The 19,963-nt window shown below is 38.5% G+C and overlaps 1 protein-coding gene across 1 annotated transcript in view; it reads right to left on the bottom strand.

Moving 5' to 3' along the window:
- Positions 1-2,220, bottom strand: part of CSTF3 (cleavage stimulation factor subunit 3) — a 67,230-nt gene extending 65,010 nt beyond the window's left edge. The window contains exon 1 of the mRNA XM_013057969.2: positions 2,010-2,220. Coding sequence (XP_012913423.1) covers positions 2,010-2,036 — 27 coding nt within the window. The 5' untranslated portion in view covers positions 2,037-2,220. The remainder of the gene's footprint in view (positions 1-2,009) is intronic.
- Between the last annotated feature and the right edge of the window lie 17,743 nt (positions 2,221-19,963).

Here is a 19,963-nt window from a genome sequence, read left to right as displayed (position 1 = left end):
CTTTAGACCTAAGCAAACACAAAGTTTTCAGGAAATAACAAAAGATAAAGGGACAAGTTAAATGATACCACACACACAAAAATCAAATCAACTCAGAAAATGAGAAGTTTCTACTAGAAAATTGTCCAGGATTCTTGAGACAAACAAAATCCCTGGGAGAAAAGGGGGTGGGGGGGGGGACTGTTCAAGAGATACAACAAAATGATGCATGTAAACCCAAATTCGATTCTAATAAAGTAAAAGAAAATAAAGAAAAAAAAAGAAAAAAATCCAATGAATCCTATTTTGGCGATAACTGGGGAAATGTGAACAGAAAGTGGGATTCAGAAATGATACGTTATTACCATTAATTTTCTGAGGTGAGAAAACGGTATGGTTATATAACTGCATCAATGTCCTTATATAAAAGAATGATGAAATTTAAGGGGCTGAAATATGTGTCAACTTATGCAGAGATAAAACAAGTAGGGAAAATGGTTGTTAACAACTGCTGATTCTAGGTGAAGAACTGTATTGCTAGCATTCATTGCACTTCCAACTTTTCTCTATGTACTAAACTTTGCACGGTGAAACTTTTAGGTTAATTTCTCCTCCTGTAAATTTTCACCACCATCTCCCCCTTTTAAAACACCACAGTTCTGAAATATTCAAGGTCATGACATTTCAGTGTCTTTATAATTTTAGATAAATTTAAGGATTAACAAGTTCTGGAAACTTTCAATAAAATCTTAGGACATCACTACTCCTCACCTTTCAAGTGACAAAATATGAGCCCATCTCAGAAAACCGGTAGGTATATATAAACAGATTTGATAAAATAATTTTGAGACTCGAGACTTTGCATTTTTGGGCATTGTGACAGCATGTAAAATGTAAATGGGATTTCAGTACTGAAGTCAGTCAACAAGCAAACACAAAATTTAATTTAGCAAGCCTTTCCCGACATAAGGACATTTACAGTCACCCAGACCATTCAAGAGAACTCCCAACTTTGCCTCATCTCTGCCAACCTCCAAAACAGCCTCTACCTTCTAAGCTGGGAATTTAAAAAACAAAAACCTAAGTGTAGTTCGTTACCACGGCAACGGGAAATTTCAGGAAATTGAGGCTCTGCAGGTCTAGCTAGCCTCCATTTTTAAAAACTATTTACCTAAACATAGCAGGACTTAAATCGAAAAAACAAATGGAATGACATCTCTCATAAGCTATCAGTTTCCTCTTTCAAACTAAAAGGTAGTATTTACCCAAATTCTGAACAAAGTGCAAAAGAAACAAATCACTTTACTAAATACCTGATTTTTACAGTATTTATAAGTCACTTACACCCAGTACTAAAGCGGACGCTTTTATTTACAGTGGCCGAAACCAATTTCTCATTTCCGATTTATCAAATTCTGCAATATTTGTGTCGCTTTAAAAACGAAAATGAACTGCGTACAGAATAAAGAGAAAAAGGAAGCAGAATCAAGCCACACAATTCCTTAATCTCGGCAAAACCATGCTTTTCTCCTACACTGCTTCCTTCTTCATTCGCACTGGCAAGAGACTAGCTTTCTCCCGATGAGTTTCATCTCCGATTATTTCTCAAAGTGGTAACCTATTTCGTGGTATATCGGAGAGGTGGCAGAGGAAACACTGTCAAGTTTTTCGAAAACAGCGACTACACGTTAAAGTAATCAATTCCGAACCACCCTAGTATCAAGATGGTATCAAAGGAAGGTATCTCACAGGAGTAGTCCCATGAACCTAACTAAACAGGACGAAGCAGCTTCCTGGCTATTGTCTAGATTAAATATTTGTTCGTATTAACGCCTAAGGCAGAGAAGCCAAAAAATAACTTCAGATCTCAAGTCAGCCCTTGCTCCCCATTCCCACATTGTCCTATACCCGGTTCTCCGGGTCCAATAGACCCGGATTGCTTCCTCAGGCGAACATGGCTGGAGTACTCGGACGAACACAGACTTGAAGAGAAGAGGTCGCCACGAGGCCCCACCACTCTCTTTCCTCACCTGCTCCGGGGCGCCGTCTCCTGACATGGCCTCAGTTGACTAGAAAGGGAGAACTGGCCCGCGATGCGAAGCTAGAAAAGAGAAATTAAACTAAAAACCACCCCAAACCAGTAAAGTTACCCCCTGCCCAGCGGAGCCAGACCGCCAACACGAAACGCCACCGCCCACTCAGATATGAATTAAAATGGCTGCGCCCCAGCCGGATGAGGGGAGAGGTGTGGCTTCTGCATTAACTTCCGGGGTAGTGGGCGGAGCTAAGATCGCGACTCGCCAGTTACTCGGCCGCGCAGATGCAGAGAGAATCCAGAAGGGGGCCCAAAGCCTGTGCTGACGTCACGACCCTGGGCTAGGGAAGCTGTTGCTGAGCTGGCTGTAACCGGCTGGGAGGCGGGAAACTGTTTAGCCTGGAGGCTCGCGCGCCTTTTGGAGTTTAATTACCAAGCTGTGGAACCTGGTTTTTCCGCTCTTGAAGCCTGACTGACAAATCAGTTTAGTTCAGGCAAACTGGCCGTTTTAGGACAATGCTAAGTTTAAATGCCTTTTATATTTTGGAGTTAGGGAATATATCGCGGTTTTCTATGGTCTAAGCTAATGCTTTCTATGCTTCTTAGGGATAAGAGGAACAGATCGAGCCCATATTAATATGTACTGCCACTACCTCCTACTGTGTCTAAGGTTTTTTTTTTTTTTTTTTTTAAAGATTTTGTTTATTTATCAGAGAGAGGGGGGGAGAGAGCGAGCACAGGCAGACAGAATGGCAGGCAGAGGCAGAGGGAGAAGCAGGCTCCCCGCTGAGCAAGGAGCCCGATGCGGGACTCGATCCCAGGACGCTGGGATCATGACCTGAGCCGAAGGCAGCTGCTTAACTAACTGAGCCACCCAGGCGTCCCTGTGTCTAAGGTTTTAACGTCTGTAAATCCTGGGTTTTAAGCTCAGCATCTCACCATGATTCTTCGTATGCAAAGTGGAGGTAAAAGCAGTCAGACTCTGAAGCCAGACTCCATTCGTTTGAATCCTGGCTGCGTCTCTCACTTGATCAGTAACCGTGGGCAATTTAACTTTGCCCGCGCCGCAGTTTCTTTGCCAATAGATAGGAATAACAGTAGTACCCGCAATTTAAATAAGGTGTGCACGTAAAAGCGCTCAGAGTGGGTGTGGCATAGCCCAAGATTAAGTGAGAACGGGTCTCTTCTCAAACTAATTTCCAGTGAAAGTTTGTCATCCTGTGTCTGCTTTCATTCTCCTCAGGGATAGTGGCCTACATGCCAAAGTAAACCTAAACTTTTCCCATACACGTCTTATTCTTTGCTGTCTCCCTGCTTCTGCTTGTGTATTTCCACCACCCTTTCCACAGCCTGAGTTCTTACCCTTCCGAGTAATCAGACACATGAAAAATAATAGATGTATGTTAACACAAAGATGTAAATGTTTATTTCACCACCCAACAATAGAGGACATTAAATATATTACAGATAATCCATGATATTGTTACCTGAAAAAGAATGCAAAAATAGTGCACATTTTATAGGAGACACACACACACACACACACACACACACACACAACCTTAAAATATTTAAAGATGAAAAGCAGTTATCTCCAGAACAGGTCCTTTTTATCTGTTTTCTGAGTTTGTCTATGATTGATTATTGCAAGAATAAATCTCTAAGAATAATATTCACAAACAAAAGAATAGCTTTTATGTTCTATTCTTCAAAGTTGGACTCAAATGCTGTTTTTTCCCAATATATATATATTTTAAAAGATTTTATTTATTTATTTATTTGACAGAGATCACAAGTAGGCAGAGAGGCAGGCAGAGAGAGAGGAAGGGAAGCTGGCTCCCTGCTGAGCAGAGAGCCCGATGCGGGGCTCCATCCCAGGACCCAGGGACCATGACCTGAGCGGAAGGCAGAGGCTTTAACCCACTGAGCCACCCAGGCACCCCTGTTTTTCCTAATATTTTTATGAAAAACTTCAAAGAGGTAAAAGTTCAAAGAGTAATCCTATGAATGCCTATATCCCCAACACCTTGATCCAGTGACTAACATTTTGACGTGTTTGCTTTATATGTATGTATTTACATGTATAGTAGTACACTTTTTACAAAATATTTTGAAAGCAAATACAAACATCATGACAATTCATCCAAAAATAAGTCAGTTTATGTTTTCTGAGAATGAGACATTCTCCTTCATAACTACAATATCATTATCACACCTAAGAAAATAAATAATTATTTCCTAACATTATTTACTATTCAGTTTATAGTCAAATTTTCCCAAGTATCCCAAAAATGTCTTTTTGGAGGTTTTTTTTTTTTTTTTACAAATCAGGATCCAATAAAGTTTCAAGCATTGCATTTAGTAGTTATATTTCTTCAGTTGCTTTTATTCTAGAAATAGTCTTCTCATCTCTTTATTTTTTGAGCTTTTTATGAGACCTGACTGGTTTCCTCTAGGAATGTCCCATATTCTGGATATATCCCAAAGTATGCCCTAAAGGAATGATAAGATTCAGGTTAAACATTCTGGCGGGGCGCCTGGGTGGCTCAGTGGATTGAGCCGCTGCCTTCGGCTCAGGTCATGATCTCAGTGTCCTGGGATCGAGCCCCGCATCGGGCTCTTTGCTCAGCGGGAGCCTGCTTCTCTCTCTCTCTCTGCCTGACTCTCCGCCTACTTGTGATTTCTCTCTCTGTCAAATAAATAATAAATAAAATCTTAAAAAAAAAAAAAAAACATTCTGGCAAGAAGGGGCACCTGGGTGGCTAAGTCAGTTAAGTGGCTGCTTTGGCTCTGGTCATGATCTCAGGGTCCTGGGATCCAGCCTCATGATCTAGGCGTCCTGGGATCTAGCCCCACCTCAAGTCCCATATCGGGCTCCCTGCTCAGCAGGGAGTCTGCTTCTCCTTCTCACTCTCCTCTGTGCTCTCTTTCTAATAAATAAAGAAATTCTTTAAAAAAAATTTTTTTTCAAGACTATGTCACAGGTATAGCTATGTACTTCATTTTGTATTATGTCAGGAGATACATCAAACTACTAATTTGGTGCTAAGTTTGATCACTTATTTGGGTGGTGACTATCAGTTGTCTCCTTTAGGTACATTTCACTCTTTGTAGTTAAGGAGCAGGTAATTGCAGAGTAAGGTGTTGGCACATGCTAATTTCCTGTTCCCCAACAAATTTTCACCATGGTTTGGTCATCTACTAATAAATCTTTCTTGAATTAATAGTGAAATACTTGGTGATTAAATAAAATTTTTTTATTCTATTATTCCTTCTACATTAATAGAAAGTTCTGTGAAAAAGAAATCTTCCGGGCGCCTGGGTGGCTCAGTGGGTTAAGCCGCTGCCTTCGGCTCAGGTCATGATCTCAGGGTCCTGGGATCGAGTCCCGCATCGGGCTCTCCGCTCAGCAGGGAGCCTGCTTCCTCCTCTCTCTCTCTCTGCCTGCCTCTCTGCCTACTTGTAATCTCTCTCTGTCAAATAAATAAATAAAATCTTTAAAAAAAAAAAAAAAAGAAAGAAATCTTCCTCATTAATATGTAAAAACTGGGTAATTGCTTAATTTTTTCCCTTTAATGACAAATTTTCAAAGCAAAGGTTTTAATACCTCCTTCAAGTAGTAGAAAATGAATTTTTTTTCTGGATTTTTCTCTTTGAGTATCATTGTGGATTTATGAGTTTTTTAAGACTTAAGTTATTTCAATCAATTGTAATCATTATTCTTTTGGGGCCAGTACTAGTCCCTTTATACTGGGTAAATGGATCTCATGTCTTTTTGACATGTTGCCATTAGTTTTGGAAAACTTCCTGACTTACTGGCACAAAATATCTTAGACTCACTTCCCTGTTACAGAATTGTACCCTCCCTGTCACTGACCTAGACTCAGTTATTTCTCCAAGGTACATTGGTTCATTTATTTTGGAAATGGTAATAGAAACAAAGTGTGGGCCATAGATGTTCTTTGCTCCTGGGTGCCATTGTTTCTAGGCCTTTTCAGAGTTCAGAGATAGTAAATGTATTTTTTAAATTATGCATTCATTTATTGATTTCCAATTCAAATTTAACAGATTGTCTTTTTTTCTGTGTTGATTCTACATTTGTATCTCATTTCTCTTACTCTTGGTCTTTACAAAATATATTAAAAAGTTTTTAGATTACATCAAAATAAAAAGCTTCTGCAGAGCAAAGGAAACTATCAATAAAACTAAAAGACAACCTCCTGATAAAGGGTTAGTATCCAAAATATATACAGAACTTATATAACTCAACACCAAAAAAACAAATAATCCAATTTAAAAATGGGCAGAAGACATGAACAGGCAATTCTCCAAAGAAGACAGAGACGTTCAAGAGACACACAAAAAGATGCTCAGCATCCCTTATCATCAAGGAAATGCAAATCAAAACTGCAATGAGATATCACCTCACACCTGTCAGAATGGCTAAAATCAAGAACACAGGAAATAGCAAGTGTTCTTGGGGATATAGAGAAAAAGGAACACTCAGGTCAGGCACTGTTGGTGGAAATGCAAACTAAACTAGTCACCTGTGAAAATGGTATGGAGGGTCCTCAAAAATTTCAAAATAGAATTATGATATGATCTAGTAATTCCACTATTGGGTATTTATGAAAACACTAATTCTAGAGGATATATACACCCTCATGTTTATTGCAGTATTATTTACAATGGCCAAATTACGGAAGCAGCTGAAGTGTTCATCAATAGATGAATGGATAAAGAAGATGTGGTACACACACACACACACACACACACACACACACACAATGGAATAGTATTCAACCATAAAAAAGAACAAAACCTGGCCATTTGCAACAACATGGATGGATCTAGACAGCATAATGCTAAGCAAAATAAATCAGTAGAGAAAAACAAATACCATATGATTTCACTTATATGTGGAATTTAGGAAAGAAAACAAATGAACAAAGGAAAAAAAGGAACAACCTAAAAAAGAGACTCTTAATTATAGAGAACAAACACATGGTTGCAAGAGGGGAGGTGGGTGGTTGGATGGATGAAACAGGTGAAGGGGATTAAGAGTATACTTATCTTGATGAGCACTGAGTAATATATAAAATTGTTGATCACTAAAAAACAAAAAATTAAGTTTCTAGTTTAAAATACAAATACTAAAATATCAATACCAATATATTTTCTGAGTGATGTTTAAGTCTTCTTTAAAATTCTTTTTGTCCTTACATTGTGTCATATTAAGGATGTTCAGTCAGGGTGACTAGTACAAAAGTCACTTGAAAATAATTCTTGTCTCTCTGAGTTTATTTGAGCAATCTGACATGCAGTTAGGTTCAACTGTTTCATTTGGTTTCAATTTCAATGTTTGATCTTTTTATTTGTAATTTTATTTTTAAGTTTAAAAATCCCATCACATGGTTCAGAATCAAAACTAAAGAGTTATTTTCAGAGGAGTTTCACTTCAGTCTCTAGACCCTCTACCCACCCAACCCCATTCCCATTTTCTATAGATAATCATTTTTATTAGTTTCCAATGTTTCTTATTGCAAACATAAGCAGGTATATATTTTGCCTTTTTTCTTACACAAAAGGTCTCCAAGTATACACTTGCTTTTTTTTTAATTAGTATGCTGTGAAGCTCACTCCCTACTTTACCAGTAAAGATTTTCATCATTCTTTTTTGTTTATTTGATGTTTGAATAGTACTTCATTTGTGGATTGCCATAAACTTTACCCAACTTTATTGATGGAAATCTGTGTTGTTCCCATTCTTTTGCTCTACAAATAGTGCTTCAGCAAATAATCTTGTGCATATGTTTTTTTATATTTCTGGATATGTATCTTAGGGATACATTCCTAAAACGAGATTGCTAAGTCAAAGGGTAAATAGACATGTAATTTTATTAGATCTTACCAAACTCCCTTCCACGAGAATTGTGCCATTTTGCACTCCCCAGGTCCCTGTATTTATTTTTCCCATGGCTCCTTCAATAGTGTGTTGCAAATTTGGACTCTTGCCAATCTGATCAGTAAGAAGTGCTATCTCAGTACAGTTTTATTCACATTCCTTTTTTTTTTTTTTCTTAACAAGTGAGACTATAATCTTTTCATATGTGTAAGGGTCATTTCCTCTTACTCAGAACTGTCTGTTCATGTTTTTGCCCTTTTTTCTCTTTATTTTTGGTCTTCATTGTCTCAGTTTTTTAAAGTGCTCTCTGGGGGCACCTGGGTGGCTCAGTTGGTTAAGCATCTGCCTTCAGCTCAGGTCATGATCCCAGGGCCCTGGGATCCAGGCTCTGCTCAGCAGGGTATCTGTTTCTCCTACTCCTTCTCCCTCTCCCCGGCTTGTGCTCTCTCTCTGTCAAATAAATAAATAAAAATCTTAAAAAAAAAAAAAGTGGTCTCTATGTTATAGAGATTCACTCTTTGAGTGTTATATAGGTTGCAAATATTTCATCTTCATTTCTTGTTTTTCTTTTAATTGTGCTTTTAAGGATTTTTTTGGTGGGGTGACAGGAGGTTGGTGGGGGGTTTTGTTTGCTTGTTTGTTTTTGTTTTTTTGTTATGTAAAAAATCAGTTTAATTGTTATGTATTGGAATTCATCAATCCTGTTGTACTGGATTTGGGGACCAAGATAGAAGGGCTTTCTCCATTCCCAGGTAATAAATTCATTCATGGTTATAGTATTCCTATGATTTCATTCTTTCCATTTAGATATGTTGCTATAATTGGCAAATAAAAATACAGCACAATCAGTTAAATTTGAATTTCATATAAACAACAAATAATTTTTTGTATAAGTATGTACCAAGGAGCAAATGTAGGCAACTCTGTATCTTAATTGGCAACCCTACATTTGGATTTATGATCCATTTGGAGTTTATTCTGGTATACATTAGGCAGCATGAATCCAATCTTATCTTGTCCCAAATACAAATTCCATTTTCAAAAGTAATTTTTAATGAAGGAGTATTCTTAAATAGATTAGTGGCAATATGATATTTTACCCTCAATGCTCTGTTTTGCATCTTTCAAAAATTAAGGAAATTTTCCTATCTAGCCAACATAATACTACCACATCTAATTAAATTAATAATTCCTTTATGTCATCTAATACCTAGTACATATTCAGATTTTCTAATTGTCCCAAAACCTTCTTCACATTTGGTTTACCTAAAACAAGAGCCTATTTAGGACAACATATTATGTTTGGTTTTTCTGTTTCTTATAACTCTTAGTTTAGGGCAGTTCCTTTTATCACAACACTGATTTGTTGAAGAGACAGTTGTCTTTTTTTTTTTTTAAGATTTATTTATTTATTTAAAAGAGAGCATGCACAATTGTGAGGAGGAGAGAAGCAGAGGGAGAGAGAGAGAGAATCCTCAAGTGGACTTCCCACTGAGCATGGAGCCCAATGCCAGGCTCAATCCCAGGACCCTGAGGTCATGATCTGAGCTGAAACCGAGAGCTGGACGCTCAACTGACTCATCCGCCCAGGTGCCCCAGTTAGTTGTCTTCTAGAATGCATGTTCCACCTATGCATTTGTGTCCTTGCTTCCTCATAAAGTTATCCCATGAGTTTCCCCGTTGCAGGTGTGGTTAAATCTGTTAAATAACATAAACCTTTATACTGGATTAGGTGGAGACAGTCTGATTCTATCAGTCTTCTTACAGCTAGAGAGTAATTCTTTGGAACCACATACATGTCAGGTTCTTCATCAATTATTCACCTCATGGTTCTTACACTAACTGATAATTTACGACTTACTAATTTAAGGCTATTTTATTATCATTTGCTAATTATATGATTAGTTTTACATATTTACTAGCATTCTTATGAAGAGTTTTCCCTTATTCACTGAGCCTACTTAGAAAGCACGTTAAAGGGACACCTGGGTGGCTCAGTGGGTTAAAGCCTCTGACTTCAGCTTGGGTCATGATCCCAGGGTGCTGGGATCGAGCTCCGTATTGGGCTCTTTGCTCTGCAGGGAGCCTGCTTCCCTTCCTCTCTCTCTGCCTGCCTTTTTGCCAGCTTGTAATCTCTGTCTGTCAAATAAATAAAATCTTTAAAAAAAAAAAAAAAAAAAGAAGAAGTGGTCAACCATGAACCAGGTGCTAAGTCAGGTAAAATGAAGATTGGGAATTCTCCACTGGACTTAGCAATATAGAGATTATTGATGACCTTGGCCACAACAGTTTTGAAAGAGTTATGGGGGCAAGTACCTGATGAAGTAGGTTTAAGAAAGACAGAAGAGAGGAATCATTGAGCAGCCTTTGAAGGGATTTTCCTGCAAAATAAAGCAAGGAAAGGGAAGGGAGAACAGTAGCTACTAGAACAATCAGTCGAGAAAGAAATTTTCATTTGTTTTGTTTGTTTACTATGGATAGCTTTTAGTAAGTAGATAGTATTTACTGGGGGGAAAGGGGTCCACGCTCTGTATCTTGCTTTGTTTGTACAATCTGCCTTGTGAAGTAAAAAGCCCATAAGAATTTTTTAAAAAGTCAATTTCTGTCAGCAGTCACATCAGGCTGCCTCCCTACGAGAGACTACTTCTATTCACCTCATTTTCTTTATCTTCACTGCCATTTAATTAGTAACCACTTCCCCTTCTTTTAAAGCCCCTCCAAAAGGATATTTCTTTCAGATGCTTCTTTTTTAAAAAAAAATATACTGAGATATAATTCATATATTACATTCTATTAGTTTTAGACATATGACATAATGATGGCTACATGTATTATACTGTGAAATGATTACCAAGATGAGCCTAGTTAACATCCATCAACACACATGATTATAAATTTTTTTCTTGCAATGAGAACTTTTGAAATTTATTCTCATAACAACTTTCAAATATACAATATAGTATTGTTAACTGTAGTCGCCATGCTATACATTACTTCCCTGCTGTTTATCTTATACCTGGAAGTTTATACCAAGAGTAACATATTTTTTTAAAGATTTTATTTATTTATTTGACAGAGATAAATCACAAGTAGATGGAGAGGCAGGCAGAGAGAGAGAGAGAGGGAAGCAGGCTCCCTGCCGAGCAGAGAGCCCGATGCGGGACTCGATCCCAGGACCCTGAGATCATGACCTGAGCCGAAGGCAGTGGCTTAACCCACTGAGCTACCCAGGCGCCCCCCAAGAGTAATATTTATCTTTTGTTATAGTGGGAGAGTTAACAGCAAAATTGTATAGTGGTGGGACTGATACAGTAGCAAGTAAACCTAAGAGATAAAAGGGAGCATTGTGGAGGTAAGAGAGGTGAAGGGAATTTGAATGCTGTGCGTGGAAGGACTGTCTTGAGATAGAAGAAGCATAAATAACTCAACAGATGGAAAAGTTGAGTATGTGAGTGTGGTTGTTGAGACATGGTTAGGTGTGTTGGTGAGAGTCTTGGGAAGTTCCCTTGCAATTACTTCCATTTTCTGGTGAAGTAGGAAGCATGATCACCAGCTGAGAATAGGTTTTAGAAATGAGGATTTGGAGGTTCAGAAGAAAGGAGAAGGCATGAAAAGGTAACATGGGAGGAGTGAGGGTGGCTTGACTAGGGCCATATAGTAAGATTGCCTGGCAACCTATAGGGCAAATCTAAGCTGTCTGGTCAAGAATTTAAAATGGACCAGCCAGCTTTTGTGTTTTGCTCCAGCCACAGTTCAGCCACACAAATCAAATACATATGTAGGTTAGGGGGAAGACAGCTGCATTTAATCAGAGGTGTGGTTTTGTCAAATGAACATAAAAAGAAGCAAAAGGGAGAAACATGAGTCAAAATGTATGGGAGTATTTGTAATGACTGCTGATGGAGTTGAAACTAGGTAAGGAGGGGAAATGAGGACACCAAAGATTTGAGGACCTATGGTGGCATTAAAGATCTCTAGAAGGAATAAGCTGGAAAGATAGGAGGGAGAGATTAGAGAATGGAATGTAGAAAAATGACATCACAGAGATCCGTACTTACTGATAGTGACAAAATCAAGGTTATGACCATAGAAGAGAGCAGATGAGGTAGGTTGGAGGACAAGACCAGTGGAAGTGAAATCAAGAAATTGAACAATGTGGGTGTTGGACAGTTTGTCTACGTGTAAACTTAAATTAACAAGAATGAAAAGTAGTGCTGGTGGGAGAAACCACAAAGACAGGAACTAGAATCTTTGAGAAAGATAAGGAGAATATTTCCAAATATTAATAACAATATTGCTATCATCAGTCACATTAATGAAGTCTAAGGTTTCTTTATAGCAGAGGTCCTCAGAATTTTTGGTCTCAAGATCATTATAAACTCTATTTTTTAATTTAAATTTTAGTTGACATACTGTAATATTGGTTTCTGGAGTGGAATTCGGTGGACAACATCCAGAGTTCATCACAAGTGTGCTCTTTAATACTCATCACCCATCTAGCCCATCTCCCCCTCTACCTCCCTCCATCAACCCTCAGTTTGTTGTCTATCATTAAGACTCTTTTAATGGGGGCGCCTGGGTGGCTCAGTGGGTTAAAGCCTCTGCCTTCGGCTCAGGTCATGATCCCAGGGTCCTGGGATCGAGCCCCACATCGGGCTCTCTGCTCAGCAGGGAGCCTGCTTCCTCCTCTCTCTCTCTCTGCCTGCCTCTCTGCCTACTTGTGATCTCTGTCTGTCAAATAAATAAATAAAATCTTTAAAAAAAATAAAAATAAAAATAAAAATTAAAAAAAAATTAAAAAAAAAAGAAATAAAATCTTAAAAAAAAAAAACTCTTTTAATGGTTGTTTCCCCCTCTCCTTTTTTCCTTTTCCTGCTTCCCATATGTTGATCTGTTTTCTTACTTAAATTCCACAGATGAGCAAGATCTTAGGGTATTTGTCTTTCTCTGACTGACTAAATTCACTTAGTATAATACACTCTGCTCTATCCATGACTTTACAAATGGCAAGATTTCATTTTTGTTGGTAGAAGAGTAACATTCCATCATGTATACATACACTACATCTTTAGCCATTCCTCTGTCTCATCAGTCAATGGACAGTTGAGGTCTCTCCATGGCTTGACTATTGTTGATAATGCTGCTATAAATATCAGAGTGCATGTAGCCCTATTTGTGATTTTTGTAACCTTTGGGTAAATACCTAAGAGTGCAATTGCTGGATCATAGGGTAGCTCTATTTTTAACTTTTTGAGGAACCTCCAAACTGTACTCCAGAGTGGCTACACCAGTTTGCAATCCCACCAATAGTGCCAGAGATTTCCCCTTTCTCTGCATCCTTGCCAACATCTGTTGTTTCTTGTGTTGTTAATTTTAGCCATTCTGAGGTGTGAGGTGGTGTGAGGTGGTACCTCATCATGGCTTTGAATTGTATTTCCTGGATGCTGAGTGATGTTGAACATCTTTTTATTTGTCTGTTAGCATCTGGATGTCTTCATTGTGGAAAATGCCTATTCAGATCATTGTAAACTCATAAACATTGTTGGGAACTATACAGAAATTAAAACCGAGAAAATGTTAAAATATTTATTTATTAAATAAATTTAAAATAATGGTAATATTGCAAGTTAACATATATAACATATGTTTATACAAAGCAACTATATTTCCTCAAACAAAAAATAATTAGAACAGCGGCATTTTACAAATCTCTTTAATATCCGGTCTAATAGAAACAGCTGGATTCTCATATTTCTTCTGTATCCAATATGTTGCCATGCCATGAAGCCTCTGGAAAATTCTCCTGTACACATGAGAGAATGAGAGTGAAAACTAACAAATATTATTATGATATATTTTAATCTTGTGGATACCTTGAAAGTTCTACATACTCCCATATAGCAAGACATAGTACCTTCAGGGTCTTTCTTGGTTCCATACAAATTTTAAGATTATTTGTTCTGGTTCTGTGAAAAAAGTTGACGATATTTTGATAGGGATTGCATTGAATGTGTAGTTTGCTCTAGGTAGCGTAGATATTTTAACAATATTCTTCCAATCCATTAGCGTGGAATGTTTTTCCATCTCTTTGCATCTTCCTCAATTTCTTTCATAAGAGTTCTATAGTTTCTGAGTACAGATCCTTTGTCTCTTTTGTTAGGTTTATTCCTAGGTATCTTATTGTTTTGGGTGCATTTGTAAATAGGATCAACTCTTTCTCTTTCTTCTGTTTCATTTTTGGTGTTCAGAAATGCAACTTATTTCTGTGCACTGGTTTTTATATCCTGACATCTTACTGAATCCCTGCATGAGTTCTAGCAGTTTTGGAGTGGAGTCTTTTGGGTTTTCCCCATAAAGTATCATATCTGCAAAGATGAGAGCTTGACTTCTTTGCCAATTCAGATGCCTTTTATTTTTTTTGTTGTCTGATTGCTGAGGGTAGGACTTCTAGTATTATGTTGAACAACAGTGGTGATAGTGGACATCCTGCTGGATGTCCACTCAGTTTTTTCCCATTGAGAATGATACTCGCTGTGGGTTTTTCAAAGATAGCTTTGATGGTATTGAGGTATGTACACTTTATGCTTACATTATGAAGAGTTTTGATCAAGAAAGGATGTTGTACTTTGTCAAATGCATTTTCAGCATCTATTGAGAGTATCATATGGTTCTTGTCCTTTCTTTTATTAATGTATTGTATCAAATTGATTGATTTGCAGATGTTTAACCAACCTTGCAGTCCAGGAATAAATCCCACTTGGTTGTGGTGAATAATCCTTTTAATGTACTGTTAGATCTTACTGACTAGTATTTTGGAGAACTTTCGCATCCATGTTCATCAGGGATATTGGGCTGTAATTCTCCTTTTTGGTGGCATCTTTTTCTGGTTTTGGGATCAAGGTAATGCTGGCCTCATAAAAAGAGTTTGGAAGTTTTCTTTCCATTTCTTTTTTTTTAGAAGAGTTTCAGAAGAATAAGTATTATTTCTTCTTTAAATGTTTGGTAGAATTCTCTTGGAAAGCCATCTGGCCCTGGGCCCTTATTTGTTGGGAGATCTTTGATGACTGCTTCAATTTCCTTGCTGGTTAAGTCCTATTTAGGTTTTCTACTTCTTTCTGGTTCAGTTTTGGTAGTTTATACATCTCTAAGAATGCATCCATTTCTTCCAGATTGTCTAATTTGTTGGCTTATAGTTGTTCATAATATGTTCTTATAATTGTTTGTATTTCTTTGATATTGGTTGTGATCTCTCCTCTTTCATTCATGATTTTATTTATGTGGGTCCTTTCTCTTTTCTTTTTGATAAGTCTGGCCAGGGGTTTATCAATCTTATTAAATCTTTCAAAGAACAAACTCCTAGTTTCATTGATCTGTTCTAATGTTCTTTTGTTTTCTATTTCATTGATTTCTGCTCTCTTCTTTATTATCTCTCTTCTCCAGCTGGGTTTAGGCTTTCTTTGCTGTTCTTTCTCCAGCTCCCTTAGGTGTAGGGTTAGGTTGTGTATTTGAGACCTTTCTTATTTCTTGAGAAAGGCTTGGAGTGCTATCTTTTTCCCTCTTAGGACCACCTTTGCTACATTCCAAAGATTTTGAACAGTTGTGTTTTTGTTTTCATTTGTTTCCATAAACTTTTTAAATCCTTCCTTAATTTCCTGTTTGACCCATTCATTCTTTAGTAGGATGCTCTTTAGCCTCCATGTATTTGAGTTCTTTCAACTTTCTTCTTACAACTGAGTTCCAGTATCAAAGCACAGTGGTCTGAAAATATGCGGGGAATGAGCCCAATCTTTTGGTACCAGTTGAGACCTGATTTGTGACTCAGGATGTGATCTACTCTGGAGAATGTCCCATGTGCACTCAAGAAGAATGTGTATTCTTGTTTTGGGATGGAATGTTCTAAATATATTTGTGATGTCCATCTGGCCCAGTGTGTCATTCAAAGCCCTTATTTCCTTGTTGATCTTTTGTTCAGATGATCTGTCCATTGCAGTGAGGTAGGTGTTAAATTCCCCTACTATTATTGTATTATTGTCGGTGCATTTCTTTGATTTTGTTATTAATTGGCTGTTCTCATGTTAGGAGCATAAATATTTACAGTTGTTAGATCTTCTTCTTGGATAGACTCTTTAAGTATGATATAATGTCCTTCCTCATCTTTTATTATTGTCTTTGGCTTAAAATCTAATTTATCTGATATAAAGATTGCCACCCAACTTTCTTTTGATGTCCATTAGCATGGTAAATTGTTTTCTACCCCCTAACTTTAAATCTGGAGGTGTCTTTAGGTCTAAAATGAGTCTCTTGCAGACAGCATATCGATGGGTCCTGCCTTTTTTTTTTTTTTTTTAAATCTCATCTTATACTCTGTGTCTTTTAATTGGGACATTTAACCCATTTACATTCAGAGTAACTACAGAAAGATATGAATTTCGGGCCACTGTATTGCCTGTAAGGTGATTGTTACTGTATATTATCTCTGATCCTTTCTGGTCTAGTTACTTTTGGGCTTTCCCTTTGCTTAGGGATCTGTTTGAACATTGCTTCTTAGGCTGGTTTGGTGATCACAAATTCTTTTAGTTTCTCTTTGTTCTGGAAGCTTTTTATCTCTCTTTCTATTTTCAATGACAGCCTCGCTGGGTAAAGTATTCCTGGCTGCATATTCTTCTAATTTAGTAGTTTGACTATATCATTCCAGTCCTTTCTTGCCTGCCAGGTCTCTGTGGATAGGTTTGCTGATGATCTAATGTTTCTACCATTGTAGGTTACAGACCTCTTATCTTGAACTGCTTTCAGAATTTCTCTTTGTCTCTGAAATTTGTTAAGTTTTACTATTAGATGTCTGGGTATTGACCTATTTTTATGGATTTTGAGGGGGGTTCTCTGTGCTTCCTGGATTTTGATGTCTGTTTCTTTCCCCAAATTAGGGAGTTCTCCGTTATAATTTGCTCCAATATACTTCTGCCCCCAACCCCTTTTCTTCTTACTCTGGGATCCCAATTATTCTAATATTGTTTCATTTTATGGTATCACTTATCTCTCAGATTCTCCCCTCATGATCCAGTAGTTGTTTATCTCTCTTTTTCTCAGCTTCTTTCTCCATCATTTGGTCTTCTAAATCACTAATTCTCTCTTCTGCCTTATTTATTCTAGCAGTTAGAGCCTCCATTTTTTATTGCATCTCATTAGTAGTCTTTTTGATTTTGACTTGGTTAGATTTTAGTTCACCTATTTGGGAATGGGAGGGAAGAATGGGATCAGGTGGGTGAATAGAACAGAGCCATATACTAGATTTGGGGTGCATTTTGAACTGTTGGAAGAAACTGCATGCCAAAATTTTAAAGAAAGAAAAATTTATGTATATACAAAAATAAATACAATGAAGGGATAGAATATGACTGTAAAAATGAAAATTAAAGAAATTAAAATTAAAGATTTTAAAAAAGAAATTGATAAGATAAGAAATTGGTCGAGAGGGGGTGCCTGGGTGGCTCAGTGGGTTAAGCCTCTGCCTTCAGCTTGGGTCATGATCTCGGGGTCCCGGGATCGAGCCCCACATCAGGCTCTCTGCTCAGCAGGGACCCTGCTTCCCCTCTCTCTCTGCCTGCCTCTCTGCCTACTTGTTATCTCTGCCTGTCAAATAAATAAATAAAATCTTAAAAAAAAAAAAAGAAAGAAAGAAATTGGTCGAGAAAGGAAAGAAGAAAAATTTTTTAAAAATAAAGAAGGGATGCCTGGGTGGCTTAGTGGTTAAGCCTCTGCCTTCGGCTCAGGTCATGATCCCAGGGTCCTGGGATCGAGTCCCACATCAGGCTTCCTGCTCAGCAGGGAAGCCTGCTCCCCACTCTCTCTCTGCCTGCCTCTCTGCCTACTTGTGATCTCTGTCTGTCAAATAAATAAATAAATGGAATCTTAAAAAAATAATAATAAAAAATAAAGAAAATTAAAAAATTAAAGTTGAAAGATTAAAGAATCATGGGGAAGAAAGCCATGAATTCTATGTGCTGTATTCTCCTAGCGTTGGAGTTTTGTAGTTTTTATTGATCAGTAAACTTAGCCTTGGCTGGATGTTCTTGTTGGTCTTCTGGAGGAGGGTCCTGTTGCCTTGATTCTCAAATGTCTTTGCCTGAGGTGAAATTGCATCACCCTTGCCAGGGGCCTGGCTAAGTAATCTGCTCAGGTTTGCTCTTGGTAACTTTTGGTCCCTGAAGGCTTTCCACACAACTTTAGTGGATGAGAATGGAAATGGCGGCCTCCCAATCTGTGGCCCCAGAGACTAGAGAGCAGGGCCCCACTCTTCAGTGTTCCCTCAGAGGAAAAAACAGTCAATCAGTCCTGTCTCTCTTGTCTCCGGCCAGTCTCTAGCCAGTCTTTGGCTGCACTGTGTGCTCACTGGGCCTGTGACCAAGCATCTCTATCTCTGGCACACGGCCCCCACTGACGTCTCCAAACCGAGCAGACTCCTGTGGTGTGCTCCCCTGCCACTTCTTCTGGGGGAAGAAGAGGAGTCTCCCCAGATCTGCAACTTGTTGGGCCCCTGGGTGGTGCTGGGGATCACGGTTTATGGCATCCCGAGCTGAGAGCCCACTCCTCTGCTCATCTTTGCAGCCAGCTTCCCTGCTGCAATACCTGGGAGCTCTGCCAGCTCAGGCATCCCCAGTCTTCCTGTGACCCCAAGGGTCCTGAGACCACACTGCCCACCTAAGATTCTTCCCCACTTTGCCACCTGAACACCTTTCAGTTCGGGATGTCCCTCACCGGAGCAGACTTCTAAACGTTCTGATTTTGTGCTCTGCTGCTCTGTCAGTTGGTGGGAGCTGGCTGACAGAGGATCCCTCCCCCCACAGCCTATCTTCCCAAATATTGCCTTGGATTCACTTCTCCGCACCTCCTACCTTACAGAAAGTGGTAGTTTTCTGTTCATAGAGTTGCAGCTATTCTTTTCTTCGATCTCTGGTTGAGTTTGCTGGTGTTCAGAATGGCTTGATAGCTATCTAGCTGAGTCCCTGGAACCAGACAAAATTAAAGTCTCCTACTCTTCCACTATCTTGGACTCTCTCCTATTCAACATTTTTTTAAGAATTTATTTAGTTCATTCTTTTCATTGGCTCCCAACAACATTTTAGGGCTGAAAGTAATTCTGATATTCAGATTGTGCAAGCTTGGCCCTTCCTAACAAATTCTAAAGCCAATTTTATTCATGAACAAAACTGGAAGAATCAGAAGTCCAAATTAGCAAGCTGAAAACAGCACTGAGCTTAAAAGAAAATACAAATGCAGGATAGTTAGATATGGGCATAAGGATAGATTAACATTAGGTAATCTGTTAATGACTATATTTTCAAAATCACCAAAAAGAAAATTATTTGATATTTATTAAAAAGTATTTGATAAAATTCCACAACCATTAAGGATTTAAGAACAGGGAAGTCTCAGAAGGCATGGGGGCCAGGGATGGCCCCAAAGAGTAGGAGGAGAGAGGGAGGGGAGAAGGTATGTGGGGCTAAGTGTCACCACTAAACACTCTTAGCCAGAATTCCAAGTGGGACTCTGCAAGGATAGGTGTGGGAGCAATGGCATCTAAAGATGAACAAGCTGTAGAAATATATCAACATGGAAACTGCCAGCCAGGAAAATGGAAAAAAGGATGAAAATGAGCAAGTTGCTAATAAAGGATATTCCTTGGCCCTCCCTTTGGAGGCTGGTAAATAGTGTGTGCCTAGAGTTAATTGTAGGCAGTTCCAAGTAGGCAACCCATCTTGTAGTATAGGTGGGGCATGATTCAGAGACTTGGAAAGTCGCTGGCAAGGATGAGAGAAGAGAATATGGAAAGGATTGGGGAGGAGGTGAGAAAGCTGATGGAAAAGCTGACGGAAAAGTAGTTCAGTCATAGTCTGCAGGCAGTTAGCACTGACCCTCCCCGCTGTGACCAACATATTGTGTTTTGCCTTATGCCTTGAATACTGATGTTTTCCCTGAAGTTAATAGGAAGATGCACCTGCTTCCTAAACTTGCGTGTTCTCCATGTACCATTGTTGTCATCCTTT

The sequence above is a fragment of the Mustela putorius genome, unplaced genomic scaffold (assembly GCF_011764305.1).
Source record: "Mustela putorius furo isolate JIRA1106 unplaced genomic scaffold, ASM1176430v1.1 tig00003859_pilon_pilon_pilon, whole genome shotgun sequence".
Lineage (NCBI taxonomy): Eukaryota > Metazoa > Chordata > Mammalia > Carnivora > Mustelidae > Mustela > Mustela putorius.
The sequence above is the reverse complement of the archived record's forward strand: the minus strand, read 5'-3'. Positions and strand labels throughout refer to the sequence as shown.